General features: G+C 36.1%; 1 protein-coding gene across 2 annotated transcripts; it reads left to right on the forward strand.

Annotated features, from left to right (window-relative positions):
- The first annotated feature begins 11,198 nt into the window (after positions 1-11,198).
- LOC122296974 (acidic leucine-rich nuclear phosphoprotein 32-related protein-like) lies at positions 11,199-16,155 on the forward strand. 2 transcript variants are annotated; one of them, XR_006238601.1, is made up of 3 exons: positions 11,199-12,667; positions 14,657-14,996; positions 15,408-16,155. XR_006238601.1 is itself a non-coding variant. In XM_043106767.1 (2 exons), the coding sequence occupies exons 1-2, from the start codon at positions 11,537-11,539 to the stop codon at positions 14,930-14,932; spliced, it is 1,407 nt and encodes a 468-aa protein (XP_042962701.1). In that variant the 5' UTR covers positions 11,199-11,536; the 3' UTR covers positions 14,933-15,354. The 2 variants fall into 2 exon arrangements, 1 of the variants encoding a protein (XP_042962701.1); XM_043106767.1 differs by lacking the exon at positions 15,408-16,155 and having other exon boundaries at positions 14,657-15,354.
- The last annotated feature ends 1,190 nt before the right edge of the window (positions 16,156-17,345 follow it).

Below are 17,345 nucleotides of genomic sequence, written 5' to 3' on the forward strand. Positions count from 1 at the left end.
TTGAAGCCATTTGAGTTGGAAAGTACTTCAATAAAATCCATTGTTATGTAAGTCCATTGCTGATTAGGTATTGGGAAAGGTTGCAATAATCCACTAGGAAGAGTGTTGTCTAGCTCAATTCTTTAGCACAAGTCCAACAATTTGTTCATGAATTCTTCATGCTGGGTTATGTAAAGCCTATTTTGGTATAAGAGTAGTTCTATTCTCCCATCAGAATATTCTAGTGGTAATTGATTCTCTATAATTTGGAAATGAGACTTTGTAGTTGTTCATCAATAGCATAGGGTGCCCTCAATTCTTCCAACCAGCCTATCGTAGGAAAAGTTATTAGGGATAGAGAACATTCATCTTCAATTCCCTTCGTAGATCGGACATTCACTACTTTGTTATTAGTTTCGATCTTGAATTCAACCACAAAGGCATACCTGAGGAGTTTAGTGATCCACTTTTGCTACAATATGGTACACACCTTTTGACAAAGTAGGTACTTAAGGCTTTGCTTATATGTTTTCACTATAAAAGATGTCCAAGTAGATAAGGCCTCCATTTAAGCATAGTTGAGAAGAGCAAAAAGCTCATTATCATAAGTAGACATAATTAGAGTCCTCCCTTTAAAAGCTTGACTAAAAAGGCTAGAGGCCTCCCCTTTACATTAATATTGATTTGACAGTAATCCCTGAAGCATCACACTCTATAGTAAAAGGATGGAGAAATTTGGTAGTGCAACAACTAGGGATGCGTGAGAGCCTCCTTCAACTTTTGAAATGCAACCTTAGGTCATTCATTCCAGTGAAAATTGTTATTTTTTAAACATCTTTGTGAAAGGTGCAGCAATCTCCCCCCCCCCCCCCAAAATATCGTTTAATAAACATGAACATCTAAAAGTAGCCTGTCAATCAAGGTTTTAATTTTGAATAATTCTACTTATCATTCCCACACACCACATACCATGCCTATTTTAATTTTTTTTTCATTTTTCCTATAAGAAATATATGATGTATGGATGATAAGTAGAATAACTCAATTAGTTTAACAACAATAAAATAAAATAATAAATATAAATAAAAAAATAATATTAAAATATGTAAAATGTTTGCCATTTGTTTGTACTCTTCCTTAATCCTCACTCCCTGAATGAATAATCGTATTTTTTTTATAAATTTACAGATTAAGTTTTTTAAGCATTTTATTGAGCATTTTATAAGAACTTCACAACTTGTCATATAGGAGAAGTTATGCAAATATTTAGGTTTGGCAATTGCTGGAAGAAGTGGAGAATACATCTCCTGGCCAACAGTACGAGGCCACTTAGTAGTTAGCAACTTAGCACCCTCTCGCAAGGGGTCAAATCAGCAATAAAACTTTTCTTGGATTGAAAAGGTCAAAATAATTGAATGCTAACAATAAATACTTCATATTATATGTAAAATCCTTGATATAGATAGCCCTTATTTGGATTTTAATGAAATGTGTGATAGCTGGAGATTTTCTGAGACTACTTTTTGAGGAAGATGTAAAGTTGGATTTTCATTTGAAATCTAGCTTATTGTTTTAGCATGCTTCATTGTATTCCTGAATTATTTGAGTGATGATAGATGACTTTGAATAAGGCGTGCAATGAAGATGTATGGTTGGATCGAGAACTAAGAAGTATTATATTATTGAGTTTTATAAATATGTGTGTTTTTAAAACTTGTATTGATGTTATTTTAAAATATAGTTTTTATATATAATTGTTTATATATATAATTTATTCATATAACTTCTATCCCGAAATGGTACACCGAAACAAACTAGTACCAAAATAATCTATTCCAGTATTTCAACTGGAATAGTTGCCGGAATGGAATTTAAAACTTTGCTATCAATCCCAAGAATCCCTTCAAAGCCTTAAGTGAGTTAGAAAGGGGTCATTCTTTCATAGCTTGCAACTTGTTAGGATCAACTCGAACTTCTAGAATAGAAATTAGGCGGCCAAGATAGGAGATCTCACAGCACCCAACTTGCACTTAGATTGCTTGGCATAGATTTGATGTTGCCTCAATGTTATTTATAAGGCTCTACACGTTCATGTTCATTTTTGTTGTACACCAAAATATCAAAAAAAAAAAAAAAGAATAAAGTTTCTAAGATGGGGTCAATATACCTCATTTATGAGGTTTTGAAAAGTAGAGGGAGTATTGGTTAGCTCAAATGACATAATTAGGAGCTCATAGTGTCCTTCATGCGGTCTAAACGCAAATCTTTGGAACATCCTTTGGCTAAATCCAAATTTGGTGATACCTAGACCTTAAGTCTAGCTTGGAAAATATTACTGTCCCATGTAACTCATTCATAAGCTTTTCCTCTACTGGTATAGGAAACTTATTCTTAATTGTGACATTGTTAATCTCTCTATAATCTACATAAAGTCACCAAAAATCATCCAGCTTCCTAACCAAAAGGACAGGTGATGGGTATGGGCTTTAACTTGGTCGTATGACCTCGATGTTCAACAGCTACTTAACTATTTTTTCTATTTCATCTTTTTGGAAATAATGGTATCTATAGGGACTGACTGAGATTGTCTTGTTGTCTGGAGCTAGGTTAATGGCATGATCATGGGATCAGGGAGAGGGTAAGCATTTTGGTTCACCAAAAAATCTACATGGTGTTTTAATAAAGTTTGCATTACTACTCAAGGAACATCTTCATTTTTCTGCTCACTACCATCATCACCTTCTATCACTTGTAAGACGACTCTCTTCTTTACAAACTTAATAAATTTATTAAGAGAGCATTCCTCAATCATTTGGGATGCAACTAATTCCTTTATTCTATTGGTTTTCCCTTATAGTTAAACTTCATTGTTAACTCCTTAAAGTTCTAGAGAATTGAGCCTAATTCTCCTAGCCATTGGATACACAACACTATGTCACAGCTTATTAACACTATTAAATGAACATCAATAGAGAAGTTGGTATCTTGGACTTTAACTTTAACTGTAATAACCCAAGAAGGAAAAAGGGCCCAGCCCCATCCCCTCCCATTTTTCTTGCCCCATTCTCTTTCCTTCCTATAAGTTCTCCTCCTTCTCTGATGTTCTCTCTCACACAAAACCCCCATTCTCTACTCTCTCTCTCACACACACCCCCTCCCTCATCTCGTCTCTCTCTCTACCCCCCAACTCATACGCACTCTCACACACACACCCCTCTCTCTTCAATTCTCTCTCACACACAACCCCCATCTCCTCTCCCTCTCTCTCTCTCTCTCTCTCTCTCTCTCTCTCTCTCTACCATGTATATATATATATGTATGTACTTTCTTTATCAATGTATTTAATAATTTAATTCTATCCCTGTTCTCTATTTCTCTCTCAATTCTTGTCCTTGCAAATTAATAACCTCCATCCACAGCCACTACTCCTTATTTTTTTATCACCACCAACGACAATATTAGAAAAATCATTCTCCCTTATAAGTAGTATATTTAATCAATTTTGAATATAAAATTTGTTAAGATTTGGTATTGTGAACTGTTGAGAATATACTTAGTTGATTATGTTGTTAGATTGTATTTGAAGATGAATTTAATATTCAAGTCTTAGTGGTAGATATTAGCTAGAATTAATCCATGTTTATGTCGATGTTATATGGATGAGTGTTATTTTCATTGAAATAATAAGGGAATGGAAGCCGGTATATGTGTTGTCCAACAAAAAGTTTGCAATCTAAGAAATTTGGGGTTTATTAATTTTGGAAGATAATCTTTTAGAACAAGTTTAAATTCATGTTATTAAGGATTGAGTGGAATTTTAGAGTTAAGTGAGACTATTTTAGTGTAGAAGTTAACAGTTTGTAATTGTCTTGAAATAAGTTCCAAGTAACCGTCGACGAAAGAATATCATGTGATTATTTTTTACTAGCAATTGAGGTAAGTGGCTCTTTAATGAGTTTTTAATAAAAGAATTGTTGGTTTTGTTTGGAATGATTCACTTGGATATTATATTTTAAACTTGTGTAAACTTTGGATTTGTGCACATTCTTATGTTATTTTGGCTCTGATTGTGGGATTTGTTCAGATTTTGTAATGGGTGGAATGTTTGATAAATGCTATATGGCTTATTGAATTTAAGTTAAATGTGAGCATGCTATTTATTCTTGAGCCCATAATATGAATGTCTTTATGACATATTTGACGTCCCTTGTGGTGTGATGTCTTCGTAGCACAATATATTTGTGGTGTATTGATGCTCCTTGCAGCATGATGTCTTCATGGCATGATATCTTTGTGATATATTAGTGATTTTCCGATTATCATGTGGCCTTGAATATGATATTTGGTTGAACATGTTGTTGAGATAAAATTGTATTGTACACATTATTTTATTGATAATTTATTCACTCTTTTATAGTCAAGAAAATTGCCAACTCCCACACCACCATTAAATTTCTACTTACTGAACACGTGGCAGCTTACCACTTTATTTCACATCTTTTTCAAAATTGTAGAAAATCCCTTCTTTTGAGGTGATAGCTTATGAGTCAAAGATTCCATAGTAGACTTAGATTAGTCACTTGAGATTGGAAGTTTTGGGACTTGAAGGTTTTGGTTGTATAGAGAATATTCTTATGGTTATATCTTAGTTTTTTTATAGTTTTTTTTTTTGTCGGATTATCTATATTGTAATTATTTATAATCTAATGGCTCTAGTCAAACTTATGAATGAAATTTTGGAAATCATTGTATTATAGTTGTGAAGAGTTTAGAAGTTATGTATTTGATATATATTTATAAACATGGATAAAGTTTTAAAAATATAGGCAAAACTCAATTTGTTTATGGTTTTGGGTTTGGGGCGTTACACTAACTCATTCACTCCTTCATTATTGGCTACTCTCACTTTTATGTTCTCAATAAAGTCTAGTTGAAGTTTTGCCTTGTTTAACCATTGTTGGATCTAAGAAATAATGGGTCGATCCAGTTGCAATAAAGACAGTTACCCACCTAGACCCTATCTTCCCTTTGACTCTCATGGTTTTCAAATTGTGGGATCATGTTAAGGCATGCAAAGATATTTCTAGTTTGTCTTGGGCATTAATTAAGTCGCTATTCCACCTTTTCTGTTGGCATCACATGTTGCAAAACTTTAGCCCCTTCCTCTAATAACACTTCATCTAATAGATAGAGTATAGGGTTTTGACACTAAATAACACTTCACAATAATAATACAACCAATTTTTCCTCCTGTAAGAGAGTAAAATATCATAGGGTCCAAAAAGGTTCTCAAGGCTCAGCTCATCAAAGGGTCATCACTAAATGACAAAGGAAGATAGAGGGAAATAAGATAGAGAGAAGAAAGGGAAGTCAAGGTGTCAGTGTGTCACGAGGAAAAGGAGGAAAGGGAACATAAAGGAAGGGTGAGGTAACATAAAGCAAGTGAAGAGTAGGAGATAAAGGAGACTGGAGCTTACGACTTGGGGGGACTTTTGGCCAGGCTTTGAGAGAAAGACTTCTTCAACCTCAAGACATAGGTTCCAGTGATGGAGTCCAAACTTGGAAGAGAGACTTACGAAATCTATTATACAATAAGGACGAGAGATTATGAGAGATTGTAAAAAAAACTTATTAAAGTGGATTCTCCCATTCCCGAACCCCCGTGGATGTAAGTCCAGTGCCGAACTACATAAATCTGTGCGTTCATCTCTCTATTTACCGCCATGAATGTATGCTCTGACACTATACAACCACACCAAACCATTGTTGGGGGCCCACACAACACTGATCCAGCCTAGCAGAACCTCGGTGGGGCCAGGGATGGTTCCTTCTCTCCTTCCGGATGTCTATGACATTTTTGGGCATTAACACCTCCTATCCTTCATTTGGGCATGGTTAATCATTTGGATTAATAAAGTGGTTTATGTAGGAAGGGGCTCTTCAATAACCCCAAACCAGGTGAATATAGTGGGATTGGTTTATGATACTTCTTGGATAGGTTCACATTTTCCTTTTGGATTTTAGCTAGACTATAGGCTTCTGTCAAGGTTATAAGGTTGAACATCATAACTGGAAACTTTATATCATCTCATAACCTACTGAGAAAATAACTAAGTTTATATGAGTCAAAAAAATCCTTAGTCTATTAAATATTACCTCAAACCAAGCTTTATAATCTTCCACAATTCCATCTTGTCTCAATCTAGAGGGTGATTCCATACATAGGCACTTTGGCCAAACCTAACTAATTATGCTTTGACAAATGTATCATAATTTGTTAGATACCCAAATTCCTTCAAATATTGAAACCATATGAGTGCTTTTCCTTCCATGTGAAAAGATGCGAGTCTCATGTGAGGTTGTGTCAAAGTGTTATGAAAAGCAAAGAAGTGGTGTACCTTGTATAGCCGACTTATAGGATCATCACCTTGGAAAACAGGAAACTCTGGGCATATGGTCTTGTTTTGGACTTATCCCACATAGTTATTGTTACTCTCATCATGTGGCAAAACACCAGATGATGATTATCGTAGATGGTGATTCTAATTTTTCTTTTTCTATAGCTCTATTATTAAGGTTGTCATCTGCTGTAGTATTGAATTTGTTTGCCTTTCTAGCACCAACATTTTTGTCTCCAAATTTTGATATTGCAAATTAGTGAAATTTTGAGTGTATTTAGTCAATCCTAAAGTTGGTTCAGATGGGTCCACTTAGCCATGATAGATGTTTTTTTTTCCTCTGTGCATAGAGATTGGTGTTTCTCTAATACAATAAATGTAATAAAACTTTAATGTATTTTGATAAAAATTTTGTAATAGCTCACTTTGAGAGTGAAAACTTCCAAGAAGAAAACAAAAGGAAGGAAAAATAAAAGATTCTTTTACTTTATGGATGCCTTTCTTAAAGATTTGCTTGTACGCATGGTTGTCAAAATTCTCAACAGAATTTTTTATGTCATGGGCTCTAAACAACAGGAAAGAAGAGTACAAAGAAAGAAACAGCAATTCAAATCCTAATTCATATGGACCCAAGCCCATTACAACTAACAACCCAAAGTCCAATGAAGTAATAGTATACTGAAATAATATTGAGGTTATGTTTGATAAGTGAAGCGAAGTAGTCTCAGACTACTTTACTACTATTTATTACTATACATTACTATTTATAAATAGTTCATTATTATTTATTAACTATTAACTATTTTTTTACTACTATCTATTACTTTTTCACTATTATTCACAAATAATTTGAGATCACTTTATTATTCAAAAGTAACCTAAAAGCAACATTTGAGCCTAGGCTGATCTTGGCTCCTTCTTCTAACGTAAGCTTATTCTCCTAATGTAATCTTCTTCTAACATAAGCTTATTATTTGAGAGTTTGAAAAAATTTTAGTGATTATTTTGAAAAAGTTGTAATGATTAGTTTGGAAGTGTTTATGTTTGAATGATATTTGGAAAGAGATAAGATGAGATGAAATAAAATGTGATGAAAATTATTTTCAAACATCCCTTAGAAGACTTCCCCTACAACACTTCTCCTTATACAATTTGTGACGGATCAATTTGGGATATTCTTCATTTTCTTGAAAAGATATTTGACTTAACTTGCTTCTAAAGAATAAAAGGGGAAGATGTGGGAGGCAACAAGGTTGAGCAGGTTAAAAATTGAGGTTACTTATAACCAGACCCAACAAATTTGCAGTACTTGAGAGGAAAGAAAAATAGATTTTGTTTTGATCTCTAAGGCCGGATATACAAACCAAATTGTCTAATTTCATCTTATGTTATATAATCATTAAAAAATTTTCAAACTCTCATACAAAATATAATAAATAATTCAATTTTTCAAATTTTAAAATAAAATTATATTAAAAAATTATATTCTAATAATATTTTATTTAACTTTTAACTTTTATCTTATCTCATCTCATCTCATTTGTATAACCAAATGAGACATAATAGAATAAAGATGGGCCATTCAAATGTTCATATTATTGCAGATAAAGTTTGGATAGATCAATTGTGCTGTTTTCTCAGTGTAACGAGCTCCTTTGGATTCAGAGTGTTTCATCTCATTTCATCTTATCTCATCTAATTATTACACATTTTTCAAATTTTCACACAAAATATAAGAAGCAATTTAACATTTTCAAATCTCAATTCAACCTTTTCAAATCTCAAAATAATAATAATATTAAAAAATAATATTATAACAATATTTTATTTAATTTTTAACTTTCATATAAAATTATCTCATCTCATATTTGAATCCAAACAAGCCCTAATTCATGCACCTAGAATCTATCCTTGTAATGACAACTTCAATCTAGTCTCCTTCCAAAGCTCAAAGCACTAAAGAAATAAACCCAACTTCATGTTTGGTTTAGGCTTTCAATTTTGATGTTGTGAAGTGTAACAAGGATGGCTCTGCCGACTGCCAAGCCTCTCATAGCTGTACTTTGGTTTCAACTTTTAGGACTCATTTGTAGACATGGCCATTTGATTATGTTTAAGCCAGGTATCATATTTGGAATTTGGGGTGGAATCGGGGAGTTCAGATTTGGGTGAGGGACAGGGGCCATCTACATACTTGTAGAGGCGCTACCCACGAAGATATGGCACCAACTGTACCTTTCAGAGAAGATGATTCTTAGGTGTGAACTTGACTGTGATAATGTATGAGAGATTTGGGTGAGGAAGAACAGGGGAGGGAGTCGAAGAAGATGAAGAAGATAAGGCAACCATGGACGTTTGTCCTATGCGTTGATACCATGTTATGGTAAAATGCTTTGTATATTTGTCTCTATATTTACTGTATTACAATGAGTGCCTTTTTATAGGCGTGTGTAACAACTTTGTACAAAGAATATTCTAGACTAAAAAGGCTATGGTTTGTTACAAGAATATATAGCATATGATGTGTTGAGCATTTCTGTTATGTGACTGCAATATCGGATTGGTGCTGTGAAGAGTTTGAGCTATTATTTGATGCAATGACCATATTAGCCTTAGTATGAGTTGAGATGAGATAAAATGAGTAAAAATAAAAGTTAAAAGTTGAATAAAATATTGTAAAAATATTATTTCTTAATATTATTATTCTTTTAAGATTTGAAACAGTTGAATTATTTATTATATTTTGTATAGAAATTTGAGAAAATTATAATAAAAAGATGAGATGAAACACTTCTTATATTTAAACATGACCTAATGCTCACATATATTTGTACTAATTGACGAATGTATCCATCACAGCTCGCGATCAGTAGTTAAGACCATATCAATTCATCTCAAATTAATTATAGATATATTATTTTTTTAATTTTTTATAAAAAAAATTAAATCTATCTCAACCTACTTCATACATTTAAATTCATATATCAACTTATTTATATTTAAGCAAATTTATAAGATCTACAAAATATTACTATTTAGAAATCGAGTAACGCAACTCATTATTTTGTTTAATTATCATATAATATGATATCATATGATTGAAAATTATTTATTATATTTTATTTATAAACTTGTCATTTAATATCATAATAAAAGGATAATAAAAAAAAGGACGAGGAGTAGATTTTTCTTATGAGGGTTACTAGAGACACAAAGGAATCCAATAAAAGAATCCCACATACTGACGCAATACACTATCATTGTGCCATGTGCCATCTTTTTTTTTTCTTTTTTTTTTTTCTTCGTGCATTTACCCTCCCCTTTCCCTCTCCCTTCACCATGCTAGAGATTCTTGACCACCCTAGCCACCGGACCGTCAACCTCCCTGGACACCGGACAACGCTCGTCGACCATGCATGCTGCGACCGCCCTAGCCACGTTGCGACCACCCTGTACCTCTCCACTCTGTGACCTGTGCTGTGACCACCCCAGCCACACGAGTGTGCCCACCCTAGCCACGTTGCGACCACCTTGGCCATCGGACGCTGGCCACGCAACCACGACCACACCGCAACCAACCATAGTGCACAAAATGTGCACGGCAAGCTGCGATCCCACCCCTGCCGTGAACTCCCATGTCCTAACCGACTATGTTGCTTGGACTGTTGACAACTCTTGTCCACCTTGAGGTGGTCCCTCACCACCATGGCTGGTGCGGAGAAGGGGAAGAGAGAGGCACGGGAAATGAGGAGAGTGGAAATGTACAGAGAGATAAGGGAGAAAAAGGGAAAAAAAAAAGATACGTGACATATTATCAGTGTGTCATATTATTATGTAAAATCTGTCTGTAATGTTTTCATTTTGTTATAAATCAATTAAGATGATATGAGATAACCTCATATCCAAAACAACGGTCCAATGTAATGGCAAACTCGTAGTTTATATGAAAAGTAGAGGCATATCTCTAACTGTCCCGATATTTGACCAAGGTTTTGAATTTCGTTCTGTTTCAGTTGGAATGGCTGGAATTTGCCATTCGATGTAATGTTTGGTACATTTTACCACCCGATTTCGTTTCGCTTTAGATTCCGGTCATTTCAATGCCGTTTCGACCATTCCGATCAAATTCCGGTCATTTTGGTCAGAATTGAACGTTTCGATTTTCATTCCGTTTTGGACAATTTTTGTAATTTTCTTATATTTAAATGGAATTTTTATAAATTTTAAATTCAAATGGTATTTAATTCATTCTAAATATAAAATATATTTATATAATTTTAAATATGTCTCCTCATTCTCTATTTTTTTAAGTATTATTATTTTTAATAATTTATCTATTCTTTAAATTTTTTTCTTTATTTTTATGTCTTAACTCAAGTTTGTAATTTTTTTAATATATATTCATTTTATAAATCTTCAATTTTTTTATATATATACACATATATATAATACACACTTACATATATATGTATTTATTTTATTAATTATTAATTTATATATATAAATATTTATATATAATATATAATTAATTCTAAAATAATACATTAAAACATATAAATATTAAAATATTTCGTCCTAACGTTTCAACTAGAATTTTCTCCGAAACGAATTTTAAAATTTTGTATTCGACACCCAAGGAAAGGGGACGATCCTTCCTTCTGGAGAATTGAGAAAGAAAACACACTTACCCCAAATCTCGACCTTCCATCATTCCACGTCATCGATGCGTGCCTTTTCCAATCCAACGGTCCAGACCGCAATAACTCAAACACACATTTCGACCAGACTGAGGGCTCTTTGGTTAGCCTAACCCCACCCGAACCCGACCCTAGCCCACGCACCTCCCGAGTCAGAGACTCAGAGCCACCTTCGGCCTTCCCTTCCTCTGGAGGGTTTATCCCGATTCCCAATTTTAACCAATAGCGAATAGAGAGAGAATATAAGAGAGAGAGAGAGAGGGAGAGAGAGGGTTGGTCTGTGCATCTCGAACTTGCAGAAGAAAAGAGTCCGTACGTCTCCCCAAAAAATCTCTAGGGTTTTAAGCGGGGTCACGGGATAGCTATTGAGTCTCGTATCGATTTTACAGAGTTATGAAATTTTCTCTCTCCATGCTCTGAAACGATTCGTTTTTAGAGGCTTTTGTTTTGGAAACTGGGTGTATGAGATATAGGGTTTCGTATTTGATGGACGAGATCTGGGAGCGGGCGGTGGAGACAGCGCTAGACGGCCAAACCGACCACGCCTCTGCTCGAACCCTAACCTTAGACGGCGCGGTCAAGTGCGTCCAAGGTCGGCTGCCCCCTCCGAGTCTCCTTGAAAGGTTCCAGAACCTTCAGCACCTATCTATTGCCAATATCGGCGTTTCGTCCCTCGAGCAGTTCCCTCGCCTCCGAAGCCTCCAGAAGCTCATCCTCTCCGATAATAGGATCGCCTGCGGTCTCGAATTCCTCGTCGAAGCTGGCCTCGACTCGCTCCGAGACCTAGACCTCTCCAACAATCGGATTCAGTACATCGAGGATCTCGCCCCGCTCGCCCCGCTCAAGCTCATCTCGCTCGATCTCTATGAGTGCCCCGTTACGCGGGTCAAGGATTATCGATCTAGGGTTTTTGGGTTGATCAAATCGTTGAAGTATTTGGATAAGATGGATGCGGAGGAGAACGAGCGGCCCGAGTCTGATGACGAGGAGGAAGACGAAGACGACGAGGAGGATGACCCGGGGAGTGGCGAAATCGACGGCGAGGATCGGCCCTATGGAATGAATAACGGACACAGTGAGGGGATGGAAGGAGTTGTCGACGTTGACGAGGATGAAGAGAGCGATGCCGATGAGGAAGAGACAGAAACGGCGAGGAGAGTGAGCAGGCCAAATCATCAGGCAAATGGGTTTCGGCATGAGCATGTGGAGGGCGAGGGTGCTGATGAGGATGAAGATGACGGCGATGATGATGAATACAATGAGTCAGGGGAGGAAATCGACGAGGAGGGTGACGATGACGATGTGGTCGAGGTGCATGAGATTGAGGACAGTGATGATGAGGAAGATGGGGTTGAGTATGATGAGGACGAGGAGGACGAGGATGATGAAGATGAAGAAGAGGAAGTGGACAATGACGAGGGGGAGTTTGCAGAGCTGGAGATTACGGGGCGGTTGATAAGCATGGAAGGGGAGATTGATGGGCATGAGCAGGGTGAGGATGATGCGGACGAGGATGAAAATGGTGAGACTGGGGAGGAAGAGCATGGTGTTGAAGAAGACGTGGAGTTTGAGGACGAAGAAGAGGGTGAGGAGGTGAGATTCCCTTTTATTTGCGGGAAAATTGGCTTTAAATCTGTGGTGGTTTTTGTCCTCAAATTGCTGTGTATATTGCTAGTGCATGCCTTTTATTTCTAGTGACTACTTATACTTCTAATTTGGATTTGTTGCTTGAATCCCGTTGCATTTTTAAGTTAGTTATCATATTCAACAAATCCACTTTAACCGTTTACAGACTGTTTTGTTGATTCGTCATTTATTTTACATGTAATCTTCTCCATCTGCCAAAGGAATGTTTATTCTGCATTCATTTGCTATCATTTGTTGCTCGATATGTTAAAGTGCTATAATAGATAATTGCTATTTGTATGCTTCATGTGCTATCATCTGTTGCCCCAGGCGTATTTCTGTATAATGCCTGAAAAGGTTGTTAAGCATGCACTGTTCTGTTTTCTTCCTCAGTTTGAGCTATTTAGACTTTTTTGTAATATATAATCTCTATAAAAGGAACAATCTTGGGGCAAGATAGGTTTTCTGGTTTTCACAGTGTTCTTTTGTTTTGTGGCAAGTAAGAAATCATTACTAAAGAGGGCTCACAAGATGTATGCAAGAGAGACATCTACTTATTTCCTTCCTAATACATCGTATAAGACAAGTAGGATCCATTTTTAACGCTGTGGCCATAAGTATTAAGCTCTTCCATAGTCCGTTCATGGTCCTATAAAATTTGAGTGTTTTTTTTCCCTCCTAATTGGCTAATGCACCAGGAGTCAAGTAGGATTCTAGGAACCATTTCTGCACTCTTGGAAATGGTTCCACTTAACCCTTTCCAAGAGTATCTCTTAAAGAAACCTTAATCCAGCAAATACGTCATAAGAGCAAGAGGGGATAATTTATGATATCCTGTTGGTTCATGCTATTTTCTGTCTTAAGCAAGTGCTGATCTTAAAAATGCTGCAAACAACCATCTTGGGTTTTGGCAAGTAGTTTCTGGATTCACCATAACATGCATTTTTAAAATGTCAAAATTTATTTGGTAGAAGACAGTGTTAAAGTCTTCCCGTACACGCAATTGTGTTGATTTTTTATTTTTCACGATATTATTAGTTCTTACCTTACATAAAGAATGAAGGTAACGTTCCTCATACATGAGATGCTTTTACCTCATCTCTTCATAACAATGTTTTATGTTTGTTATGTTGAAACATCAATGCATCATAATTACAGGTTTCCATAGTATGGATTGTTAAAGTTTTAATTCTCTCTCTGATCTTATTCTTCCCTGGTTTTCCAGGACCATAATATCCGCCACATACTTGGTCAAACATTGTTTGTGCCTTTTGCTATATGCAGTTATGTTTTTGGTGGGATTTGGTGTTTTTGGAAACTTGACGAGCAAATTCTGGTAAATTTAATGTTGTCAATGTGCTTTGATGCAAGCTGGATTAGATCATGTCAACTGACATGGCTACCTTTGCGCACCATTTAACTGGAAGAGATTGTTGATCAATGTGGATGATCTCTTTACATGCTGTACTTCTTGGTGGAGTGCCTTTTTTAGATGTGATTTTTTTTCTCTAAATGTTTCTGTACTTAATGTTTTCAATTAAAATGTTATTCAATTTTGTTGGATATATACTTGTATGGGTTGTAGATGCGTTCACTGTATTTGGCCTTTTTTCGTTTGGCATCTTTAGCAACTTTTTGTATTTGTTAAAAATGGTATTGTTTGGTATCATGTTTCTCTCAAGGATCAGTTCTCTTTTCCATGACAATATAAACCTCTTATTTACGACCTCTTTTAAGTGATTTTGATTTCCTTGTTTTGAAGCTTGTGTGTTTTCTGGTGATATTAAGCCTTTTTCTTTTTTTTTTCTTTTGTTTATTTGAATTTTTGCTCCGTTAATGAGATTATTTTGATAGATTTTCAGTTATGGATCTCAGATATATCTTATACAAGGTTCAGATATGGATGGTCCTGTTGATTTTCGCTTTTGAACTCACAGAATTTTGCTTGAATGACAGGAGGAAGACTATGGTGCTGGTTACTTAGTTCAACCAGTGGGGCAGGCAGAAGAAGGTGACACCGGAGGTAGTGTGATGGAACCGGGAAATGAAGATGATGATTCTGAAGAGAAGGAAGAAGTTGAGGATGACAACGATATTCAGGTGGTGCCTCCCTCGTCTTCGCAACTTAAGAGGAAAAGGGATGAAGATGTAGAGGAGGATGACATCGGCGAGGATGATGAAGAAGAAGACGATGTTGTCGACTGCAGCAAGTCATCGAAGAAGCTTCGTTAGCACTCAGCTTAAATCTCCTATGTCGCCAATGTTATGTTAAAATTTCCTTCAAACATGGAAACAGGTGAACCTCACATTAGATAGATTGGTTGGTAGTATGGTAGAGATTTTGGCCACCTTCTTGGACAATTAGGGAATGGAAATGTACCATGTTTAGTTCAAAAAACCGTTAGTTGTTTGTCCCCGCTGATATAGCCGTTGCTCTGTTTTTCAAATGGCAGTTACGAACGGTTCTGAGAGGACTATTAGGAGGTGACGCAGAGAGAGAGAGAGAGAGAAAACTGGAATTTATTTTGATCTTTTTTAATCGGTCCCGTGCAGTTTTTGGAAAAAAGGGCTAGCGAGGGGGTTGGGTTGTAAAACTCTTGTAGATACTCGTGTTTTTATTCAAACAAGTGGGCTTTAAGCGTTATGACGTGTAATGTTTGTACGTTTCTTTTTTATTTTTTTTTTATTTTTAATTTTATTGTTGCAGGGAAGTAGGCCAGGTGGCAATAGAATTATGGAAATTTTACGGATGCTGGGATAGCGTGACATGCGTCCTGGAAACTTGGGTATCTATCTTCGATCCAACGGTGGGAAGCGTAATTATATTGGTGAAGCTGCTCAGCTTAACCCTCTGTATTTCCTTGCATTGGATGCGGGTGCTGGATGTCTGTCTGACAGTCAATTTTATATATAATTATCTCTACCTAAGAAGAGCGAGGCCGTGTCTGTCAGTGCGGACGACCCACTTTAGCCACTTCTCCAGCTAAGCTTAATAAATCCGATGAATGCGGCTTTACTTTCACATGGCTGGCAAAGCTTTTTTCACGAGCCTAATCAGCTGATGTTAGTTAACTAATCTTATCCCGAGCTATGTAGCAGTAATACGGCGTGTTTCGCGTTCAAGAACCTTGCGCGCGCGCGCGCACGGCTCATAACTCGACAGCTTGTATGAGCTATTCCAAAGCAGCTATGCCATACCCAGGCCAAGCCTGACAGCTACAGCCTACAGGTGCATGAAGACAAATTCAACGGTCAATCTTCCCCTTCACGTAAGATGCCAAATTCAACGGTCAATCCCCCGTCAAGAGTATATAGTTACATTATGTACCTGTATTAGCATGGCCCCCATACTTGGGTGGTTCCTTGCTCAATTTTGATTGTACTAGGTTATGTTTTCATTTATTTTAATGTTCAGATTTTAACAGTATGTACAAAAGTATAATTGTTTTGTATAATTGTTTTGATAGTCTCGAGGATGTAACGCGGTAGAAATTGATAGTTCGGGTTTTTTTTTTTTTCGATCTGATTAAAAATTATTTAATGTTATGAAATCATAGAAAAGAGAGAGCCATAACGTATTATAAAACTTTTAAAAAGAGAGAGAAGGAGATAGAGTTCAGAAATGTTATGAAACTTATAAATTTCTTAAAGAATTCAACATATATATATGCGTACAAAGGGAACTATGCTAGTTTATTATGCTAGCACTATACACTATGTATATGTCGGCCAACTCACTATGTTAGTTTAGCACTATGCACTATGCATATGTCGGCCAACTCATTATGCTAGTACTATGTACTATGCATATGTCGACCAACTCACTATGCTAGTACTATGCTAGCACTATGCACTATGCATTTGACGACTAGATAAATGTGGTCATACAATTCAAGATAGTTTATAACAATTCCCATTTGGATGACCATATTTAAAGAATATGCCTCGTTAAAACCTTGCCAAGAAAAAATCCTGTGGGAAAAAACCAATGGCGAAGGAAAAAGAGTACAGTATTCATGTGTATCGCCGAGTGCTTTAGGATTGTCTCATTAAAACCTTGCAAAGGAAAACCCAGTGGGATAAAACCTTAGCGAAGGAAAAAGAGTACAATCAGCACAAGTCTTCAAGATATTACTTCCCCTGAAAAGTGCATGATAACAGGTCTTCAAACCTCCGCATTCTAATGTTCTGCATAATCTTCTTAAATGTTGCAGTTGGTAATGCTTTAGTGAATAAATCTGCCAGATTTTTACTTGACCGTACCTTCTTGATATCAATTTCAACTTTCTTCTCATGAATTGCAATGATCTACTTGTGTGTATCTGAAAGATAACTCGCATCTGTACATCTAACTAACTGTGGACTTGATCCATGTTGATAAAATAATCACAACTGGATCTTTCTGCTCATCACTACTCTTCTGGAGTTGTACTCTTCTGGAGTTCTTGTAAATAACACAGTTAGTGGACAATTCATCAACATTAAACCGCTAACCTTATTTTTTAATAAAAACGGTGGCCAGCCTTTTAAGATCAGACAAGCACCGCAGATTTTCAACTCCTCTGTAGGTGTCAGGCGTGCTGTCAGGCATGCTGTCAGGCGCCGCAGAATTATGAAGCTATATTCCATCTCTTTTCTCTTGCTT

Source organism: Carya illinoinensis, chromosome 2 (genome assembly GCF_018687715.1).
Source record: "Carya illinoinensis cultivar Pawnee chromosome 2, C.illinoinensisPawnee_v1, whole genome shotgun sequence".
In the NCBI taxonomy this organism is placed as follows: domain Eukaryota; kingdom Viridiplantae; phylum Streptophyta; class Magnoliopsida; order Fagales; family Juglandaceae; genus Carya; species Carya illinoinensis.